This window comes from Myotis davidii, unplaced genomic scaffold (genome assembly GCF_000327345.1).
Source record: "Myotis davidii unplaced genomic scaffold, ASM32734v1 scaffold562, whole genome shotgun sequence".
In the NCBI taxonomy this organism is placed as follows: domain Eukaryota; kingdom Metazoa; phylum Chordata; class Mammalia; order Chiroptera; family Vespertilionidae; genus Myotis; species Myotis davidii.
The window spans coordinates 1,852,802-1,871,490 of record NW_006293953.1 but is presented as its reverse complement, the minus strand read 5'-3'; the positions used below and the strand labels follow the sequence as shown (position 1 = coordinate 1,871,490).

The following is an 18,689-nucleotide window of genomic DNA, read 5'->3' as shown; positions in this document are numbered from 1 at the left end:
CCCCCACTTCCCTTGGTGGGCTGGGTGGTAGGTGAAGCATCCAGCACCTGTCTATCCTGCTTGCTGCCCCCTAGTGCGAGGACAGTGGTGAGGAAAACTGGATGGCTAGTGGGGAAGGCTCGTGAGCCCCCTCTGCTGGCCACATGGCATCTTTGGGGTTCGGAGCCAGGACTGGGTAGGCATCCGGGATGGGACAGAGGGGCCCAGAGGACAGGGCACCCCTCCCCGCAGTTGCATCAGTCCAATCCCCAAGAAGGGGCTTACAGGTCAGTTTCTGGGTGGGAGAGTGAGAGCGTGTAGACCCACTTAAGATGCTAGGAGCGCAGGGGTCTGCGTGGGCAACGGGATGAGTTTTTAATGTGAGGCAATCAGTTCACGATACAAAAATCTAAAAATCAGACCCATTTTCCCACCTGGCACCTGGGGCAGAGGGGACGCTGGGGGCTTCCTTTGCCTGCAGGTGATAGGGAGGGGCAGAGGAAGGCCAGAGGAGGGGAAGGGGAACCAGGCCACAGAGGCATCACTGCAGGGTCCTGCTGCCCCGCCCTCCCTGGGGCACCCTCTGGCTGTGCGCGCCTGCGCTGGTCCGTCCCCGCCTGCCTGGTCCAGCCCTCAAGGGTCAGGCACCAGCACATCATTTCTCCTTCTTCTCCAGCCCCTCTGATGCTGACGCCTCTGCTCCCTCTTTGGATTCTGTCACAGCTGCTGGATCCTTAGGATTTGACTCTTCATAACTGACAAAAAGCAAAACAATAAAAACACACTTAGAGGTGAGGGAGAGAAGAATCCTTGTGCCCCGCCAACCCCCCAAAACCCGGGCTCACGAGGAATGCCAGCCCTCTCTCCACTGCCCAGCCTCCTCGTGCTTGGCCCGCCCGCTCAGTGCCCTTCCCAGACAGGCGGCTCTGCTTTCCAGTGCCCAGTGGTGCCAAGAGGTGGCAAGGGCAGTGGCAAATGGAGGAGTGGTTGGGCTTGTGTGAACCAACTTTAAGCTTCTTGAACCTTCTGCTGGAGACAGTGGGGAAACAAAGGGGCAGCCAGGATGCGGCTCTGGGAGATGGCTGACTCCCAGGCCACATGGCAGAAGTCAAAGAACTCAGCCCCAGGGGTGTGAGCGGGCAGAGGGCTGCTCTACTGGCAAGTGGCAAGGCGCCACTCTCGAAGGCGGACACCCTGGCTTAACTCTTACTATGGGCTCCACTTATTGAGCAACTGAGTTCATGCCAAGGACAATGCCCACATTTCCTCACTAGATCACCCCCCTGAGGCAGGAATATGCCCACTTACAGATGAAGAAAGAGGCTTTGAAAGGAGAAAGTGACTTGCCCAAGATTCTGCACAGCGAGCAGTAACAGTATCTACTACTGTACGACGGAGGTGTTGACACCCACTCTCTCCAGGGCCCCGCGTTCTCGGTGAGGACACCCAGGTGCGGGCTGCCCGGTCCCTGGCCCCACAGCTGGACGCAGGGACTGCCTGATGGCTGTGGAGGAGCAGCCTCCGGCCCCTGGCCATGCTCCCTACCCCACTCACTGGGGCTGGGGTGTCTGCCCTACCTTGGGCCCTGGGGCAGTGGGGGGAAGCGGGCAGGTGGGCACCCGCTGGGCATTACATGGCGCTGGGATTCTGCGGGCGCCGGCGGTGAGGGCCAGCTAGCTTCTGCTGCATGGAGTCGGCCAGACTGGCTGGGGAGCCCGAGATGGTGGGGAAGTGGGTGAGCCTCGGGGTATGAGGCAGGATTTCCGCTGAGGACTCGTAGCTGTGAGAGACAGACAGACAGAAAAGAGAGATGGCGAGGAAAAGACTAGCGGAGGACAGAGCCTTCTCTTCCCAGGAGCAGTGAGCACAACTGTGTCTTACTTTTACCTCTCTCTGCACGTTCAGCTTCTCTGGACAGAAGCCGCTATTACTTGGAGGATAAAAAAGAAAAGATGTATTGATACAAGGGGATACTAGATGTCTATGGGCTACGGGCTGGTGGAAACATTTCTCAGATATGCTGCTGGGTGAAAAATCAAGATGCAGGTGCTCCGAGAATGCCACCATCTGTGCAGGAACACGTACCCGTACTTGCTCTAAGGTGCAAGGGTGTCTGAGTGTAGACACACTGTGACAGAGCTGGCCTGTGGGGTGTCTGGGGCATTGAGGGTGTTGTCCCTCTCAGGGAATTTTGCTACCTATTGGAAAGTGAATGAATGAATGAAAAAAAGGGGGGCATAACAATAAAGGGCAAAGTAAAACAAAGGATAAGGTGGAGAATTAGGGAGAGAGTTGGACAGAAAGAGAAGAGAGAGACCACCTACTTTTCCACCTCAATCTAAGAACCTCCTGTGGGGTGGGGCTGGATGCCTCTGTGCGGAACATTTAGGGAAACCAAGTCCAATGAGTGAAGGGGCCCCCTCTGTTCTAGCTGGGGGTGTTCAGAGCTTGACTCCATGAGGGTACAATAGGACTGGGACCCGAGAGGTTACCCAAGGGGTGGGTGGGGGCTGAGATTGGACAAGAGCCAGAGGATGAGGGCAGGTGTTCAGCTCAGAGGTCAGGTCCCACCTCTGCCCTCAAAGCGCCCCGATCTGTTCCCAAGTTCACCTGCAGTCTTGTCTCAAGAGTCCATAGACTTTACCAGAACAAGAGATAAGAGCAGGCAGGCTGGAGCCTGGGGCTTCTAGGCAGGGCAGGTACGGGGGAGGGGTGAGTCACAGGCTCCCTTGGAGGCAGCCAGGTGCACAGAAGGCCCTGGCAGGCGCTCGAGGGACAACGTAGAGGCTGGCAGGTGGAGCGGGTGGAAGGCCCGAGTGGGCAGCTCCGATCGCGGCTGGCAGCTATTTCTGGGTTCCTGGCAGGCGGGGTCAGTGGTGCTGGGGAGCAGACACCTGTTGGAGTCACGCAGGCCTGGGGGTGGGGGTGGGGCTGTGCAGGGGCGTGGCTGGTGTGCAGATGTGACTGACAGAGAACCCAGCTAGCTGTGGGTGACAGCTACAGGGGCGGCTGAACGGGGACTGACACTTGACTTCTAATCTGGGGTACTCGCCACCACACGGCAGCCTCCCTAATACTCCTATGTGACGACCGAGGCCAGGGGAGGGGAAGGACATGCCCGGAGTCACACGGTGGCACAGCACAGGTGGCACGGCACAGTCCGTGGGAACTCAGGACTCCTGACAGTGAGGCAGCCTGGGGAGGAAATCCCACACCAGCCAGTCCCTTCTCACGAGCAGCTGGCCTGTGGCTGTGGGAGCTGTCTGGAGAGGCCCGAGGCTTGCCCTCTCCTGGCTTCGGCCCACAGAAAGGCTCTTGCGGTGCCCACAGGCCAGGCACCCACCTGCTGGTGGAAAGGGCGAGGGGTGGGGCCGGTGGTGGGAACAATGTTCCCCTGGAGACGTGTACAAACAGCTCCACTGGCTGCCTGCAGGTACACCTGTGCAAACGTCCGCTCCCTGCCCCTTACCTGAACATCTCTGTCACTTCTCCCTTAGCCAGTGCCACCAGGACGGGAAAGCCGATGCAGGCGGGGACCAAGTACAGGAGGGCAGGCTGCAAGAGGATATAGGCTGTGAGGCAAGCCAGGCAGGCTACCTTCTCAGGGCCACACACCCTTTCCTTGGCATGACAGGGACAGCTACTGCCCAGGTTCACAGAGCCCGTCAGTGTCTGGGCCTGAATCTGGGCTCCTGACTCCTGGACTGGGGTTGCTCCTCCCTAGGAGGGAAGGCAAGAAACCCAAAGAAATTCAAGTACACAGGGCTCGAAGGGTGCCCGGAGTCTGGCTGACAGCATCCCAATCACCTAGGACTTTAGGTTCAAACATGTAACCTTTTGGTTGGTCCTATTTCCAGAGACCCTCCTTCCCTAGGTTTAATGAAATTAATTAAATATTTAATTAAAATAATTAAACAATCAAATAGTATATTTAATATGTATAACTGTAAAAAATCAATAAAATATATTTTAAGAAATGTATAATTAATAAAATATATTTTAAGAAATGTATAATTAAATCCTCACTTGAGGATTTGTTTTTATTGATTTTAGAGAGAGAAGAAAGGAGAGGGAGAGAAAGAAAGATCGATGTGAGATAGAAACATTGCTTGGTTGCCTCCCAGGTCACCCTGACTAGGAATCGAACCCGCAACCCATCAGTTCAGGGACAATGTCCCAACCACCTGAGCCACTGGCCAGGGCCTAGGGGTTTGCATTTTGGGCACATGCTCCAGGAGACGCTGCTTCAGGAACAAGATGACGATGGTGACACAGCCTCAGGACCTCTGTGTGTATAGCTGCTGCTCTTCCCCCTTTGCCTAGATCTCTCCTTCAGTGCTCAGCTCAGCTGTTACCTCCATGGGGAGGCCTTCACTCGCATGGTCAGGTCCTCTTGTTGGACACGCTCAGGGACCCCTGGAATTCTCCACAGCTGCCTGCTCATGGCTGGACTGCTGGCACCCAGAAGAGGCCCTGGCAAATACTAAGCAGATGATGTCTTCCTGGATGCTCACAGTTAGGAGATGACTGGGTGAGGGAACATCCTTTCTAAAGCCAAGCCGGCCCCTCACCAGAGAACAGGGCTCACAGCCTTGGGAGTCTGACCTTCAGACCATTTTTTGGCAACCTTCATGGGTGGGCTGCGAACCACACACACTTCACAATTACATTATCCTTGAATCTAATAACACCATAAATATTAGGATCTGAGTTTTATAGACGATGCTACTGAGGTTCAGACGGAAGCAATGACTTGCCCAAGTTAACACGGGGTGTCTATGAGAGGTTGAGCTTGGATTTGAACCTGGGAAGCTGAGCTTCTCCCTCTGTAGCAGGTCTCTGCTATGAGCTAGGCTTTGGGCCAAGAGCAATAGAAGTCACAATGACAAAGGTCTCCACTAGAACTTGTGAGGCAGCTAAAGCAGTACTCAGAGCCGATGGGAGTGGCTCCTTTGGGAGGCAGGGAGTTCGAGATTATCAGGAGAACAAGCCTCCTATTTCCTTTCCTCTCAAGGCACCAGGGAACCTCTCCAAATAGTCAGTGCTGAAGAGGCTACAAGCAGCTCAGGGCGGTGAGCAGGGGTTAGGACTCCTGGCTTTTCATCCATCTTGGCTTTGCTATATGACCACAGCTAAACCACACCCCTCTCTCTCTGTACAATGAGGTCACCGATCATCTCCAAGGGCCTTTCTAGAAGGCGTCTAGACCCCTGGCTTAGTGTGGCTTTTTGGTAGCGATTCAGTGGGTTGAAGACGGCAGAGGACATCCCTACCTAGGGAACTGCTGGCATTGGGACTGCCTGTGTCTGGGAGAGAGAGAGGCCTCACAGAACAGGCCCCTTATGTCCTGGATCCCTTTCTCAAGATTTTTAGGGAGATGCCCACATGGATGACGGGAGAATGGCTGGGCTGCTGCTGGGGGATAAAAGGCCTGGGCCTAGGGGACAAAAGTCCAGGGTTCCAGCTGGGGTCCAGCTTGACTTGCTGTGTGACCCAGGAAAATCGTCTTTTCTGTCTGGGCTAGTGTCCCCCACAAAGAGAAGACCACGCCTCCTGCCTCTGCTCAGCTGTGTGAGAGCTCCCAATGGAATCCTCTAGCCAAGGCAGAGGCAAGCCTGCCACCTGGTGGCCGCCGGCAGAATGGCCCTGGGCTTGGAATCTAAGGTCTGAGAGCAGAAGAGACACCCAAGCTCCTTCCCTAATCCAGGTTCAATCACTCTCTGCAGCCTCCTTGCCAAGAGTAGGTCACTCTCAGCTTGCACTGACCCGAGGCTGTTTAGAGAAGAAGAGATGAGAGACGGCTCTGCATTGGGTCTTGGTTTCTTCACCTATGGGGTAGAGGGCCGTGGCCCTTCTGTATAATACTAGTATCTACTTCATGCACACTGTAGATACTAAATACTGTAACAACTAAACAAGTGAATGAGCGAAAGGGTTTAGAGTGCCTGGCACAGAGTAACTGCTCAACAAAGTTCCTGGCTGGTGCCCAGGAGGGCCAGGGAGGCGGGGAACAACAACAACTAGTACAGCGTGGGCCAGGCATGATTCTGAGCACGTTACTCATATTAACTCGTTTAACTTCAAGCAACTCCAAGGCGGCTACTACTATTTACCCCCGTTTTGTTTTTATCCACCTATGAGGAAAATCAAGAATAAGTTCGGCAACCTGCCGGCGTCCCACAACCGCAGATGGTGGGTTCTAGATCTCCATCAGGGCTCCCTTAGCACCTTTCCACACTGCCCTTCCCAGAGCTGGGGGCTCAGAGCCTGGGCTTGGTGTCCCTGTGACACAGGTTTGAATCTCAGTCCCCCCACATACTCGCCGCCTGGCACCTGAACTCGTTTCGTCTGTTCACAATGACCCCCGGGCAGTGCCGAGCAGAGCCTGGCACACGGAAGTGCTCCGTTTCCAGTAAAGAGCAATTCTGTCTGCTTGCGTTGTCTCCCCCTCTTCAGGGCACACTGACAATGGCTCCAGCCCCCACCTCACCCTGGTTCACTCTGTGGCAACTCAGTACCCATTTTGGTGGGACAAAGAGGCAGAGCCTGGCCAGCTTGGGGAGTGAGGGAGGGGACCCCCAATACCCTATCACTCAGTTGGCAGGGCGGGCACTGGGCTGACACACCCAACACGCACCCCAACCCCATTCTTCTGTCTCTCCCCTACTGAGGCTGAGGAGTCACACCCACTCTCAGACTCCCTGCAGCTGGGGCCACGTGACATGGACCTGGTCCATGAGATGTGAGCAAGTCTGCTGGGAAGGTTCTGGGGAAGGTGTTGCCCTTCTGATGAAGGCAGACAGGCATGGCTGGTACTGTTTTTCCTCCTCCTCACCACCAACGTGTGTGCTGCCTGAAGCAGAGGCAAGAACCACGAGTGAAAGGTGGAGAATCAGACACGCTTGCTCTGACAGCCATGGGTACCGCCCACCTCTGTATACGACAAATACCCCCTATGACGGCCCTGTTACCTGCGTGAACATTCCCGATACACTGAGGGCAGCCCCGCTCACCTGGGCGTGCTTAAAGATGTGCATGATGAAGATGGTAAGGCCCAGGCCGAAGATATAGGCCGCAAAGCTGGTGTAGAAGTAGGTGTGGGTGTTCTTCTTCAAGCTTCGGGAAAGGACGGAAGAAGGAGGGAGTGTTAGATGCAGCATCCCTCTGAGAGAGGAGCTGGGAAGACCCTGGAGGCGTTGGGGTGGCTGAGAGCTCTGGGCTGGGATGGTCCAGAAGTGGGCACACACTCTGGAACTGCTCCAGCTGTGTCTTTGGACAAGCCACTTTCCTTCTCTCAGCCTCAGTCTACTCATCTGCAAAATGGGGATCTAGCTACTACAATCTATCTCCCTGATGGTTGTGAATATCAAATGCTATAATCTAGGACAGTGGCTTAAGATTCTAGCCGGCACAAAAATCACCTGGAAACCCGGTAAAAAAAACACACCACAAGAGTTCTAGGTCCAATGACCAGGGAGTCTGATCTAATAGGTCCGGGGCAAGGTCCTGGAATCAGCATTTTGAAAAACCCAGGGGAATCTGATGTAGATGGGCCATGCTTTTAGAGAAACTGTAAAACTATTTTAAGTGCAGGGCACATAATAATTCAGTTCCCTGTTGTGAGTAATAGATGCTGCCTGCATAGATAAAATGCCAGTGGCTTCCTGGAGGTGATTCATCCAAGATCAGCTTCAGAACAGCTGAATCACAAGCAGCCTGGCATTGCCACGACATGACTTTCCTTCCCAATGCCAGCTTGTGACCTCTGCGCGTCACCAGCACTTGGGACAATGCCTGGTAACATCTGCGAAATGAATGAGAACTTCTGACCCCCTTCTCTCCTTGCCTTGGCGGCTTCTAAGCCTTGAGCTGCAAGTACATTGAGAGCCACTCTGTTTGGAGGACTGGGGAGCAACTGACTCCCTTTGGGAATGCTACACAAACTCTGGAACCAGCTCTATTGGGCTTGCTTATCCTCAAGTCCAGGCTAGGAGATCTGAGGATGCTGGCAGCTGAATGTGTGTCTCCAGCAAACAGTCCAGGGACTTTTGTGGGTTTCTCTTTATGTCACCTCTGAACAGCCAAGAGTAGCTGGCTGACACAGACGTGCCCCAACTTACAAACTGGCCCTTTCCAAAGGCTGGCTGTCAGTCTGTGGTGGCACTACACAAACGGCCAGATGTATGTGAGTGGGGACGGTTAAGTTTCACATGCAAACTGGATTTCAGTGACGCTGGTACTGAGTTTCTCATGACCACTGTTAACAAAATTACTGCCTTTGCAATATTGGGTATAAAGCACCTCAAAATTAAGGGCACACACTGCAAGCTTCCCACTGGGGGTGACTGCCACCTGCTGGCCAGGGGCAGTATTAACTCAAGCGCGACCACCCCTGTGCTTTAACTGGTGACTCAAGCTGGCCCTTTCCTCCCCCTGTGCTCCCTTCCTACAATGGACTGAAAAAGTCTGAGAAGGTGAGGGTGGGGACAGCCGGAGCAGCTGGGCCCTGGCGACCTGCCCCAGGCTGATAAGGAACTCAAGGGCCGACTGCAGCTAGATCTTCCTGGGAGCTCCCGAGGTCAGGCTGTGCTCAGCGCTCTCCAGATCTGTGATCCTGAGGCAGAAACTTGTTCACCACTAACCTAAGGATGAAGAACCTTAGCTTTAAAGGTCAGGCCACTTGCCAAAGTCCCAGCGGGAGAAAGCACGATGGGTTTAAATACTTTGGCCTGTGATACTTAACTTTTTTTTTTTTGTCACAGGTTCTTTGAACACTGAGAACCTCAAAATGCAAACGCAGATAAAATCAGGGCTGCTCTGGCTGCTGGGGGGATGGAGGGTCTGGTCCCCTGAGGTCCTGCCTCTGGGCTCCTGGAAGGCAGTGCAGAACCCCGCTAGGGGAAGGCCCCTCACTCACGGAGCTGGATGGTTAGGGTCCTAAGGCGCTTACCTGATGTCAAAACGCAGCAGCAAGGCAATGAAGATTCCTGTCGGGAGGAAGCCAGGGTTAGGCAGTGGCGGGGAAGCCAGCACCTCAGAGCTGGAGCCCTTTGGCTTGGCCAGGGAGGAACCAACACACAACTGGGTCCCCGACCTGGTGTCCCCAGTCACAGAGTGATCACTGGGACCCAGGAGTGGCCAATACGCCAAATGCCAGCAGAAATCCTGTCTCCCTGCCATCAGGCCCCCTAGAACCACGAGAAGGCCCAGGACTTGGCTTTGGCTGGGACCACACTGACCCGGCACCTCGAGCACCGTGCTGTGCCACACCGGCTCCTCCGCCCAATGTCCATCGAGGGCTGCTAGAACCAGGCACCACAGGCAACAGGAGGGTAAGCAAACCACTGCACCCGAGTTCAGCCAGGGGGACACGGGGCACACCCTGCTCGCCCAGACCGGGAGCCAACGTAAGATTAGAACAGCGAGAGGGCGCGTCCTGCCCCAGGGAAGGTGTATCAAGGTGAGACCCAGGCTCGGGGGAGGATCGTGGTGGGGGAGAGTTCTTTGAGGAAGTGACGTTTGCCAGGGAGAGGGAACAACATGTGCAAAGGCCCTGAGGAAAGGAGGCTCAGGGGCTGGGGCAGAGACCAAGGACAGAGCAGGAGGTGCGGGGGCAGACCAGCCATGCAGGGCCCAGGGGCAGGAGGAGTTGGGTCTCTATGCTGAGCAAGGAAGCACATCGGAGAGTTCCAAGTGGGAGAACAACTGAGCATATTTAGAAAAAGACCCTGTGCTGGCTGCAGGGAGAGGAGAAGCAAGGAGATCACGGGAGGCTCCGTGGGAACTCAGGCGAGGACGGGGAGCTCTGTCCATCCACTGAGCTTCCATTTGTATTTAAAACCCAGCCCAGACACCTGAAGTCCCAGGACACACGGCCCAGCCTCTGCGTGCTGAACACACCCCACACCAGCCTGTCTGTCTCCCTGACTGGTCTTCGGACTCAGACAGGCCAAGGGTTGAATCTCATTTAGTTGAGAGCAACCTCTCAGGAACCAAAACATTCTTTGTTGATCAGAGGCACCGACTGACAACATATATTTAACTTTAAAGAGGGAACGAGCTGGTCCCCATTGTAGACTGTGAGTAGGGAGTTGGTGGGTAGAGAGCAAACGCCGCCTTTCTGTAAGCAAAGTGGGGAACTCAGTGCCCCCTGGCGGCTGGATTCTGCAACTGTTCCCCAACTGAACTGGGGTCAGAGCTTTGCCAAGAGCTTTCACTGCTCCTAATGCATCTGGTCCTCAAAACAATCCAGCGACCTGTTCTGACTGTCACCGGGCTCGGTGGGTACAATCAGATCCCGTCTACTGTGACTGCGGAAAGACAGGTACCTGTGGGCACACACAGAAACGCAGGGATGTCCGTCCCGTGCGGGCCGCATGCCCAGGTTACAACCAACACGGACACTGGGGAAGTCTGTGTGGGTGCCCGTGAAGGCCATGCACCGGAGTGAGCTGAGTGCGCTCCGGGACTCGGTTCTCTACGGGAGCTGCCTCGTCCCGGGAGGATGTCTCCCTGCCTCACAGGCTGCCCGTTGTGGAGACACCTGGGTTCAAGACCACACCCCCCATGCTCCCAAGCCACAGGCAAGACTCCCCGAACCTCAATTTCATTGGTAAAATGAAAACACCTTCTGTCTCGTCGGGCTGCCGGAGTAGCGAAGGCAATGTCTGAAAAGTGCCGAGCACAGTGCTTGACAAACGATAGCTGCTGTGAAGATCTCACTGTTGCAATGACTGTTCAACAGCAGTCCTGACGGTGTCACCAATTGTGCTGTCAGGCGGAGCTGGTCTCAGCCCCAGCCCTGTTGCTGGCTAGTGTGTGAAGCAGGGGAGCCCCCTCACTTCCCTCATTGGCCTGATAGAAAGCCTCTGCCCCGCCGACAGATGTGTCACAAAATGGAAGTACCACCACAGAAGTGCCTGTGCACCCCAGGTTACCAGCATGGCTATTCCTCTGCGCAGTGGGAAATAAATAGGCTTTTAATTTGTTGCAAACTTTTCTCATATTAAGCACTGGGATACTTCTAACGCCCCGGGACTAGGAGAACAAGTATGCCCTTTGGCTGTCACCAGGCCCAGATCTGTAGACACACATCCAGACCTTAGCCGCTACCCCTGCCCTCAGAATGGCAGCTCAGCTTTGCCCATAGTCTCTTTAGTCTCTTTCTTTTTTGTTGCTGTTAATCCTCACCCAAGATATTTCCCCCGTTTTTAGAGTGGAAGGGAAGGGAGGTGGGAGGGAGAGGGACACAGAGAAACATAAATGTGAGAGAGATGCATTGATCAGTTGCCTCCCACATGTGCCCCGACCAGGGCCAGGGACTGAACCTGCAACCCAGGTTCGTGCCATTGACCAGGAATCGAACCCTCGACCCTTCAGTGAGGGGGCTGATGCTCTAACCATTTAGCAACACAGGCACAATCTGCCCGGAGCCCGCCCAGCGCCTCTGTAATGCCTGCAAACACTGGTGAAGGGAGTGCAGTGTGTGGGTGTGAGGGGGGTCAGCTTCTTTCACGCTGTCATGAAACGTGCCTTTCCGTGCACTCCAGTCTGTCGCACACGCCTATTTTTGTAGCTCCTGAGTGACATCCGCCCACCAAGCCAGCTCAGTGAGGACGCTCTTGGCACTGCTGTCCCTCCAGTGCCCAGCCAGGGCCTGGCACCGACTGGTGCTCGATCGTGTGTGTGGGGTGGATTCCTTTACCAAGCCCTGGGCGGAATCGCCTTTCTCCTCTTTCCCACTGGGGAAGGCTGTCTGTGTCAGTGTTCCTCCCTGATCCAGGGAGCCCTCCCCTACCCCCGCCTGGTCACCTGGGATGACGATGTCGCCGAGTCCCAGCATGGCGAAGTTGTTCGCTTCGAGGCCCCTCTCCAGCAGATCCTGGGGGAACACCACTGTAGGGGAGGCAGGGAGGCGAGGAGTTGGTGCTAGCCCAGCTCACTGACACCTAGCCCACCTCTGCTGTGGGAAGCTCACACACCTGCATTCTGGGTTGGGGGTCGGGGGGTGGAGGGAGCGGGGACGAGAGGATGCTGACAGGCTGATGGGCAATGTCTTCATCTGAGACCACAGCTGGTCAGAGCAGGGAAGACTCTAGGATCATCTGGTCAAAGGCTTAATGCCCTCACGGAGTTACACAGCAATGGAACTCTTGTTTAAATGGGACTGACCCTAAGCCAAGTAGATAAAAGAGCACACACAGTGCTGAGATGTGACAGGCTTTCCGTCTCACTAGACAGGGCAGTGGCAGGGGGTTTTTGTTCTAAAGCAGAGGAACCTGGGCTCTAGGTTCTTACTGCATCTGCTGAAGGAGAAAAGGTCACACGCCTACACATTCTTTGCTGAAAGCCTCACTCAGAAATCCCTCTGTAGGCTTTTTTGGGTAAACAGACTAAGAGACACGCCCCCTCCCCCCATGTCCAGCTATGGCTAGAGGCGGCTATAACTGGATTTTAACCTCAGGGCCTTGAGAACAGAGTAGTTAGGCGTGAGCTTCAGAGTCAGAATCCTGGCTCTGATGTGTGACTTTGCACAGGTTACCTAACGGCTCTCTGCCTTAGTTTCCTCACCTGTGAAATGGGCGTGACAACAGAACTGAGTCCACAGGGTTGTGGAGAGAATTAGATGATTGGCACACTGTTAACTGCTACCTCATGCCTTCTTTACTAACCAGGCCCGACTTTGGGTGGGGCAACCTTTCCAGGTGATGGATCAAGTGTGTGCTGTGAGGCTAAGATGATCAGGACAATCCTGGTCCTTGAATTCCCGACTTCCCTTGCTGCTGAGGGAGGCGGGGGTGGGGGGTTGGGAGGTCAAGTGACCCAGCTCTGGGCAATGATCCATAGGCAGAGGCACGCTGGGGGTTGTGGGTAAGCTTGTGCTCCCCTAATAAACGTACAGACGCCCTTCCCTCCCTGCGGACTTCTTCCTGCTTTGAACGCAGTTACGATGATGTACAGATTTCCCCATTTGATCTCTCAGTCCTGGTACCATCCAATTCTGAGTGGCAGATGTGGAAACCAGGGCCCACAGAGGAGCAGTCTCTTCCCTAAGGTCTCACAGCGAGCATCTGTCAGATCTGGGATTCAAGTCCAGGCAGCCTGACTTCAGCATATGTGCAGGCAACCCTCTGGATACTGCCTCTGAGCGCCCCTCCCAGCAGAGGAGGAGCCGGCCTTCCCCAGCCAGAAAACCAGACTACTAAGCACCAGAGACCAAATAGGACAGCCGTACCCCCGCTCAACGGTCATATTTCCCCTACTGAGCAGTGTCCAAGTCCCTGGCATGATATCCTTGCCTTCCCAAAATCTGGCCTCTTTCCTGCTGCTCCCCTAACTCATCACACTCACTCCCAGGGCCCTCCATGCAGTTCCTATCTCCAGCCCTTCGCTGAAGCTGTGCTCACCAGCCTTGCGAATGCCCACACTGCCCCGCATGCTTGGTAAAGGCACATTCCTCCTTCATGATGCAGGAAATCTTTCCCCGACACTTTGGCTGGTTCATCCATCAAAGCATGTGGGGAGCTTCTCTGGGGAACTGTCCTCACCGGACACCCTTGGTTCTGGAAGGCTGCTAACTAAAATACCTCCAGGAGAGCAGTGGCCAGTCCCCCTGACCCTCCATCTCCCCAGCAGGAGTGCCTGGCTCAGGGGCCAGGGCAGGCTGCATACATTGACTCAAGCTAAAGCTGGGAGACAGGGTTTTCCTCGGGTCCCTGAGCTGGGACCAGGGCACTGAGGAGCAGTGTGTGGCCATGGTTCCCGCTCTGGCTCATGGAGATGTCCTGTCTGCAGCAGTGGAGAATGACTGTGGGAAAGACAGCTCTTAACTGACTCTCTGAGGCCGACTTCACTCTGACTGCAGAGCCAGTGCTTCCATGGAGCCCACTCACTGTTCACGCCTTCCCAGCGGCACCCTCCCCTGTGCCCTGCTGTCAAGCCTGGTGCACAGCCCCAGTGTGGGTCTCCTGACCCCGGAGGTGACTCTTGAGCAGTCTAAGGCTTAAACTCTAAGCTAACCATGCTTTCTCTTATCCCCCTTGCTGATGACTGGTTTGGATTTGGGCCTGTGACCCAATTCTGGCCAGTGAAATATAAGGGAAGCTGCAGGGCAGATTTGGGGAAAACATTCCTCTTTGATGAAGGAGAGACAAAATTCCCCCTATCTGCCTCTGCACATGGCTGTGGGGGATCCACACTGGGAACTGTGGCAGCCTCCTTGGGACCATGAAGAGATGAGCTTACGGGACAGGCGGGCATGCTGAGAACGGTGGGGTGGGAGGACTGAAGTCACCTGGCCCTTGGCGACTCCACCGGGGTCATTAACCCAACCCCGAGACGCTCTACCACTGGGCTTGCTATAGTGTGCATTAACACAATGTCCACATTGTTTAACGATGCTTGTAGCTGGATTTTCTAATATTTATAAATGATGGATACAGGAAGAGCACGACCAGGCAGTGTGAGACACATGGGAGATGGTGCCCAACTGCTGGCATTAAAGGGTCAGTGAGGAGCTGCAGGTCTCTGGAGTGCCCCTGCGTGCCCGCCACAGGTGCGTGAGACCCCTCTCTATGCTGGCTTCCACTCCAGCCCACCCCACAGCACACTGCACTGTGAGCAAGTGGCTAGAGGCCAGGGTTTGGGCAGAGGTGGCTGGGCGTGAACACGGCCAGATGAACCAATGACGACAAGGAAAGGAGGCTGGAGACGCAGGAGAGCTTGGAGGAAGACCAGGTGTGTGGGGAGAGCTAACGGACAGGAATGACCAGAACAGGGACCACAGGGGGAAGGGCCACTTGGGTGGGGGCAAAGGGGCTCCCCATGTGGGGGTGGTCACTTACATTTTATTGGTGCTTCAAAGGACCTGGCCACTGTCACCATTACATTGGTGCCAAATACCTAGAAGGAGAAGAAAGGCGCCTAGAAGGGGGTGGGGGCCGAGAGGGGCAGAATGGCTGACCTCAGGCGCCTCGATGTCCTGCTGAGATCTGCAGGGAGAGGACAGGGAGCTGGGAGGGGCTCCAGAGCAGATGTGAAGTTGAGCAGGTCGTCCCCAAAACTGGCCCTGGGGACACTTCAGGGGACTCTGATTCTGGGCATTTCAAAGGTGTCAGAAAAGGGCCTCTGACGTCCCTGGCCAGGCACCCTGTTGGTCCAGGGCTCTGCCCTTCCAAGAGATGCCCCTGCAGTCTCACCCACTTAAGAGAAGAGGCTGCCTGAGGCTGGAGAGAGGGCACCTGCACGAGGCTGCCCACGACCCCACAGCAATGCCTCTCGGTGTGAGTGTGGCAGGTCTCAGCCCAGGGCTGTGTGTAGCCAGAGCGTTTGGTCAACAGCAGCCTCTGCTTCACACATCAGTGCCCGTGCCAGGCCCATTGATCAGCATTAACTACCCCTGCCAGGGCCACCGTGAGAAAGACGAGGTGGGCTGCAGGCACCGGGACCTGCTCTGTCCTCTGTCATGAATGAAGGCAGCCGAGCCCAGAGGGACCTTCGCTGGGGCCTCGACTTCAGGCCACAGCTGCTGCCCTCCGTCAGATGACCGCTGCCCAGGCCAGAGAAGGGGCGCAGGGAGAGGCTTACCCAGAAGACATCGTAGACGAAGAGGCCGCCGAGCAGGATGCAGCCGGTGCTGACGTTGTTCAGGTGCAGGAGCTCCACCCCGTTAAGGGAGAAGGCCAAGCCGAAGAGGTTGTTGGCAATCCAGTGCTGGGGGGAGGTGGGAGTGAGACCAGTTCGTGTGCCCCCCTGCCCCCCACGAACCTCATTCCAGGCCCTGGCTACTTACTTTCCTCAGCAGGTACCAGACGCCAACGATGCTGCTCAGGCCCAGGCACACCAGGTCCTTGGTGTCAAACTCATAATTGATGATCTCTGGGCAGAGAGGCCGGGTAAGTCCACTCCCCGGGGGCGGGGCTGCCCCTCCCCCTGTCAGCCCCTGGACGGAGGAGGGCATGGCTGTGGGCACTGTCACAGGCTCAAGGGAGCCACCCCCAGTCTCTCCATTTTCCTAGAGGGGGGAATGGAGGCTCAGAGAGAACAGGCCTGGCCTGGTGCGGGGTCAATGGGAGGCGGCCGGAGCACAGTTCACACTTGTAGGTGGGTGACCCTGGCGAGGCCGTTCCCTTTCTGAGCTTGCGGTTCCTTATCTGTAAAATGAGGATCACATCACCTCCCTGATAGGCTGCTGTGGGGAGCAAGTGAGATGGCCCTTACGGAGCTCCCAGCACGGTGCCTGGCACAGTGGGAGGCCAATCAAGGCCAGCTGCCACAAGCCCAGGCCTTTAGCAAGGTCCCCGTTCCTTCAGGAACCTTTCTATTTTGCCGCCAAAGGAATCAGGAAGGTTGCTGGCAGCCCTACGTCACTGGCAGAGGAGGAAGAAAGTAAGAGATGGCGCCTGGAGAAAAAGCAAGAGGGAGTCCCCGAGTCGGCTCCTGTGGGGAACCCTGTGGCAGAGGCAGTCTCCTCACAAGGAAGCCCAGGGCCGCAGAGCACAGCCACTGGTCCAGATTTCAGAGGGTAGGAGGCTGCTGCTGGGCCCCATTTCCGCTTTCCCCTGATGATTTTTATCTGGACACGCGGCCAGCCAGCTCCTGGCCACAGTTTCTAGCTTCCCCTGTTGCTAAATGGCTGTGGTACAGCTGCCTCTCCTTCCATCTGGTGGGCCTGGGGAGTGACAGAGCACCATCCGAGGCCCAGGGTCATGGCATGAGGCAGAGCAAGAGACAGATAGCGCCTGGGACCCTGAAGACTCTGGTGCAAGCTTAGCCTTTTTTTTTTTTTTAAATCAACAGATGCACTAGGGATGCAAAAAAGTCACATAAAATTGCTGTTTTTTAGAAACAAGGTAGAATGTGCTAGGCTCCATCCAGTAAGAGAGTGTGACATTCACAAACTCAGACTTTTACATGAGAAACCCCTTCCATTTGGCCAAGCCATTATAATCCTGTTACAACATTCGAAACCACAACCTAACTAATCCCAAAACCCAGACTTTCCCCAATTCCCTGTAGTTTTCACTTTCTTTTTAAAAAATGTGTTTATTGATTTTTCTTTTCTTTTCTTTTAATAGAGAGAGGAAAGGAGAGGGAGAGAAAGACAGAAACACCGATTGGTAGGCTCTGGCTACCTCCCACATGCTCCCTGACAGGAGATCAAACCCGCAACCTGGGTACGCGCCCTGACCAGGAGTCCAACTGGCAACCCTTCGGGGCATGGATGACAATCAATCAACCGGCCGCTCTGGCCAGGCCATAGTTTCCACGTTTTACGAAGCCGTGGAGCCCTGGACGGTGTGGCTCGGTTGGTTGAGCGTCGTCCCACGCACCAAGTCCTGGTCAGGGCACATGCTCAGGTTTCGGGTTTGACTATGGCTGGGGCTTGTGGGAGGCAACCAATTGATATTTCTCTCTTTGTCTCCTTTCCTTTCTCTCTTAAAAAAAAAAAAAGCCATAGGATCTCCCTTTCAAATCTTAGGTAGGAAAGTAATCCTACTAAAAATAGCTACAATAGCCACCTTTCACTGAGTGCTTACTACAGCCAGGCAGTGTGCTGAATGCTTTCCACTCACCACCTACTTGCCTCCTAACAACACACCTAAGTGGGAGGTAACTGATCACTTTCATTTTGCAGATGAAAAACCCCCAACAAAAACACCCAAGGCTCAGAGAGGTAAAGGCGCTCACCCAGAGTCCCCAGGCAGGCAGTGTGCCCCAGAGCCCATCTCTCCATCACTCCTCTATCCACGAGCCCCGACGTCGGAGAGACGAAGGGGAGTGGAGGAGGAAGCGGGCAGCACTGACCTTCCTTGTTCTCCCCGGAGCCCTGCGTGAAGAGCAGCTGGTACTGTCGATTTGGGAAGTTGGCTGGAAAAAACTTACTCATGAAGGGGCTGGAAGAGAAGACAAAGCAGATTGGCAAACAGAGCCCCCGTGGGCACCCACAGACCCAACCACCCCAATAAAGCCCCCATCCACAGCTGTGCTCTCCAGCAGCCTCACAGCGGTCCTGACAGGCAGGTATTACTGTGCCCATTTTACACATTTGGAGTCCGAGGCCCTCAGAGGGTAAGTGACTGCCCAGGGTCACAGAGGGAGTCAGTCTCTGAGCTGAGATGTGAACTCTGGGCTCTGGTGCTTCCATACTGCCTCCAGGTTATCTCCCAAGAAACACAAAGCAGCCGACTTGCATGTAAAACGGAGTTTTAGGGAGAGCAATGGATCTCAAAGTCTGGTCCATGCACCATCTGTATGAGAGTCCCTTGTCAAGAATGCATATTCCTGAACTCCCTTTCCGACCTAAGTTAGATGACCTGATGGTCACCCCACTCCCTTGACTTGTGAGGCCTGAGATTTTTATGAACTCGTTGGACTTGATCAGCCAGACAATTCACAGCCCCATGGGTGGAAATACCTTCACGTTAACCCAGCATGGGGTTGGCCCCTTCTCTTGTAATCCAGCATACTCTGCTTCCTGGCCAGGCAGGGAACAGACACTTTCTTTCTTTCTTTTTTTTTTTTAAAGTTCTTTTGTTTTTTTAAAAATATATTTTATTGAACTTTTACAGAGAGGAAGGGAGAGAGATAGAGAGCCAGAAACATCGATGAGAGAGAAACATCGATCAGCTGCCTCCTGCACATCCCCTACTGGGGATGTGCCCGCAACCCAGGTACATGCCCTTGACCGGAATCGAACCTGGACCTTTCAG

General features: G+C 55.0%; 1 protein-coding gene across 3 annotated transcripts in view; it reads right to left on the bottom strand.

Moving 5' to 3' along the window:
* Positions 1–329: 329 nt before the first annotated feature.
* HM13 (histocompatibility (minor) 13) overlaps positions 330–18,689 on the bottom strand; it is a 28,200-nt gene continuing 9,840 nt past the window's right edge. The window contains exons 3-12 of one of the 3 annotated variants that reach the window (XM_006767853.2): positions 17,785–17,873; positions 15,770–15,855; positions 15,565–15,690; positions 14,823–14,880; positions 11,791–11,874; positions 8,930–8,966; positions 6,993–7,095; positions 3,449–3,534; positions 1,613–1,759; positions 330–734 (exon numbers count right to left, since the gene is read on the bottom strand). In XM_006767853.2, the coding sequence (XP_006767916.1) occupies positions 635–734; positions 1,613–1,759; positions 3,449–3,534; positions 6,993–7,095; positions 8,930–8,966; positions 11,791–11,874; positions 14,823–14,880; positions 15,565–15,690; positions 15,770–15,855; positions 17,785–17,873 (916 nt within the window). In that variant the 3' untranslated portion in view covers positions 330–634. Of the gene's footprint in view, positions 735–1,556; positions 1,760–3,448; positions 3,535–6,992; positions 7,096–8,929; positions 8,967–11,790; positions 11,875–14,822; positions 14,881–15,564; positions 15,691–15,769; positions 15,856–17,784; positions 17,874–18,689 lie in introns of all 3 variants that reach the window. The other 2 variants (XR_435879.2, XM_006767854.2) reach the window with 2 other exon arrangements.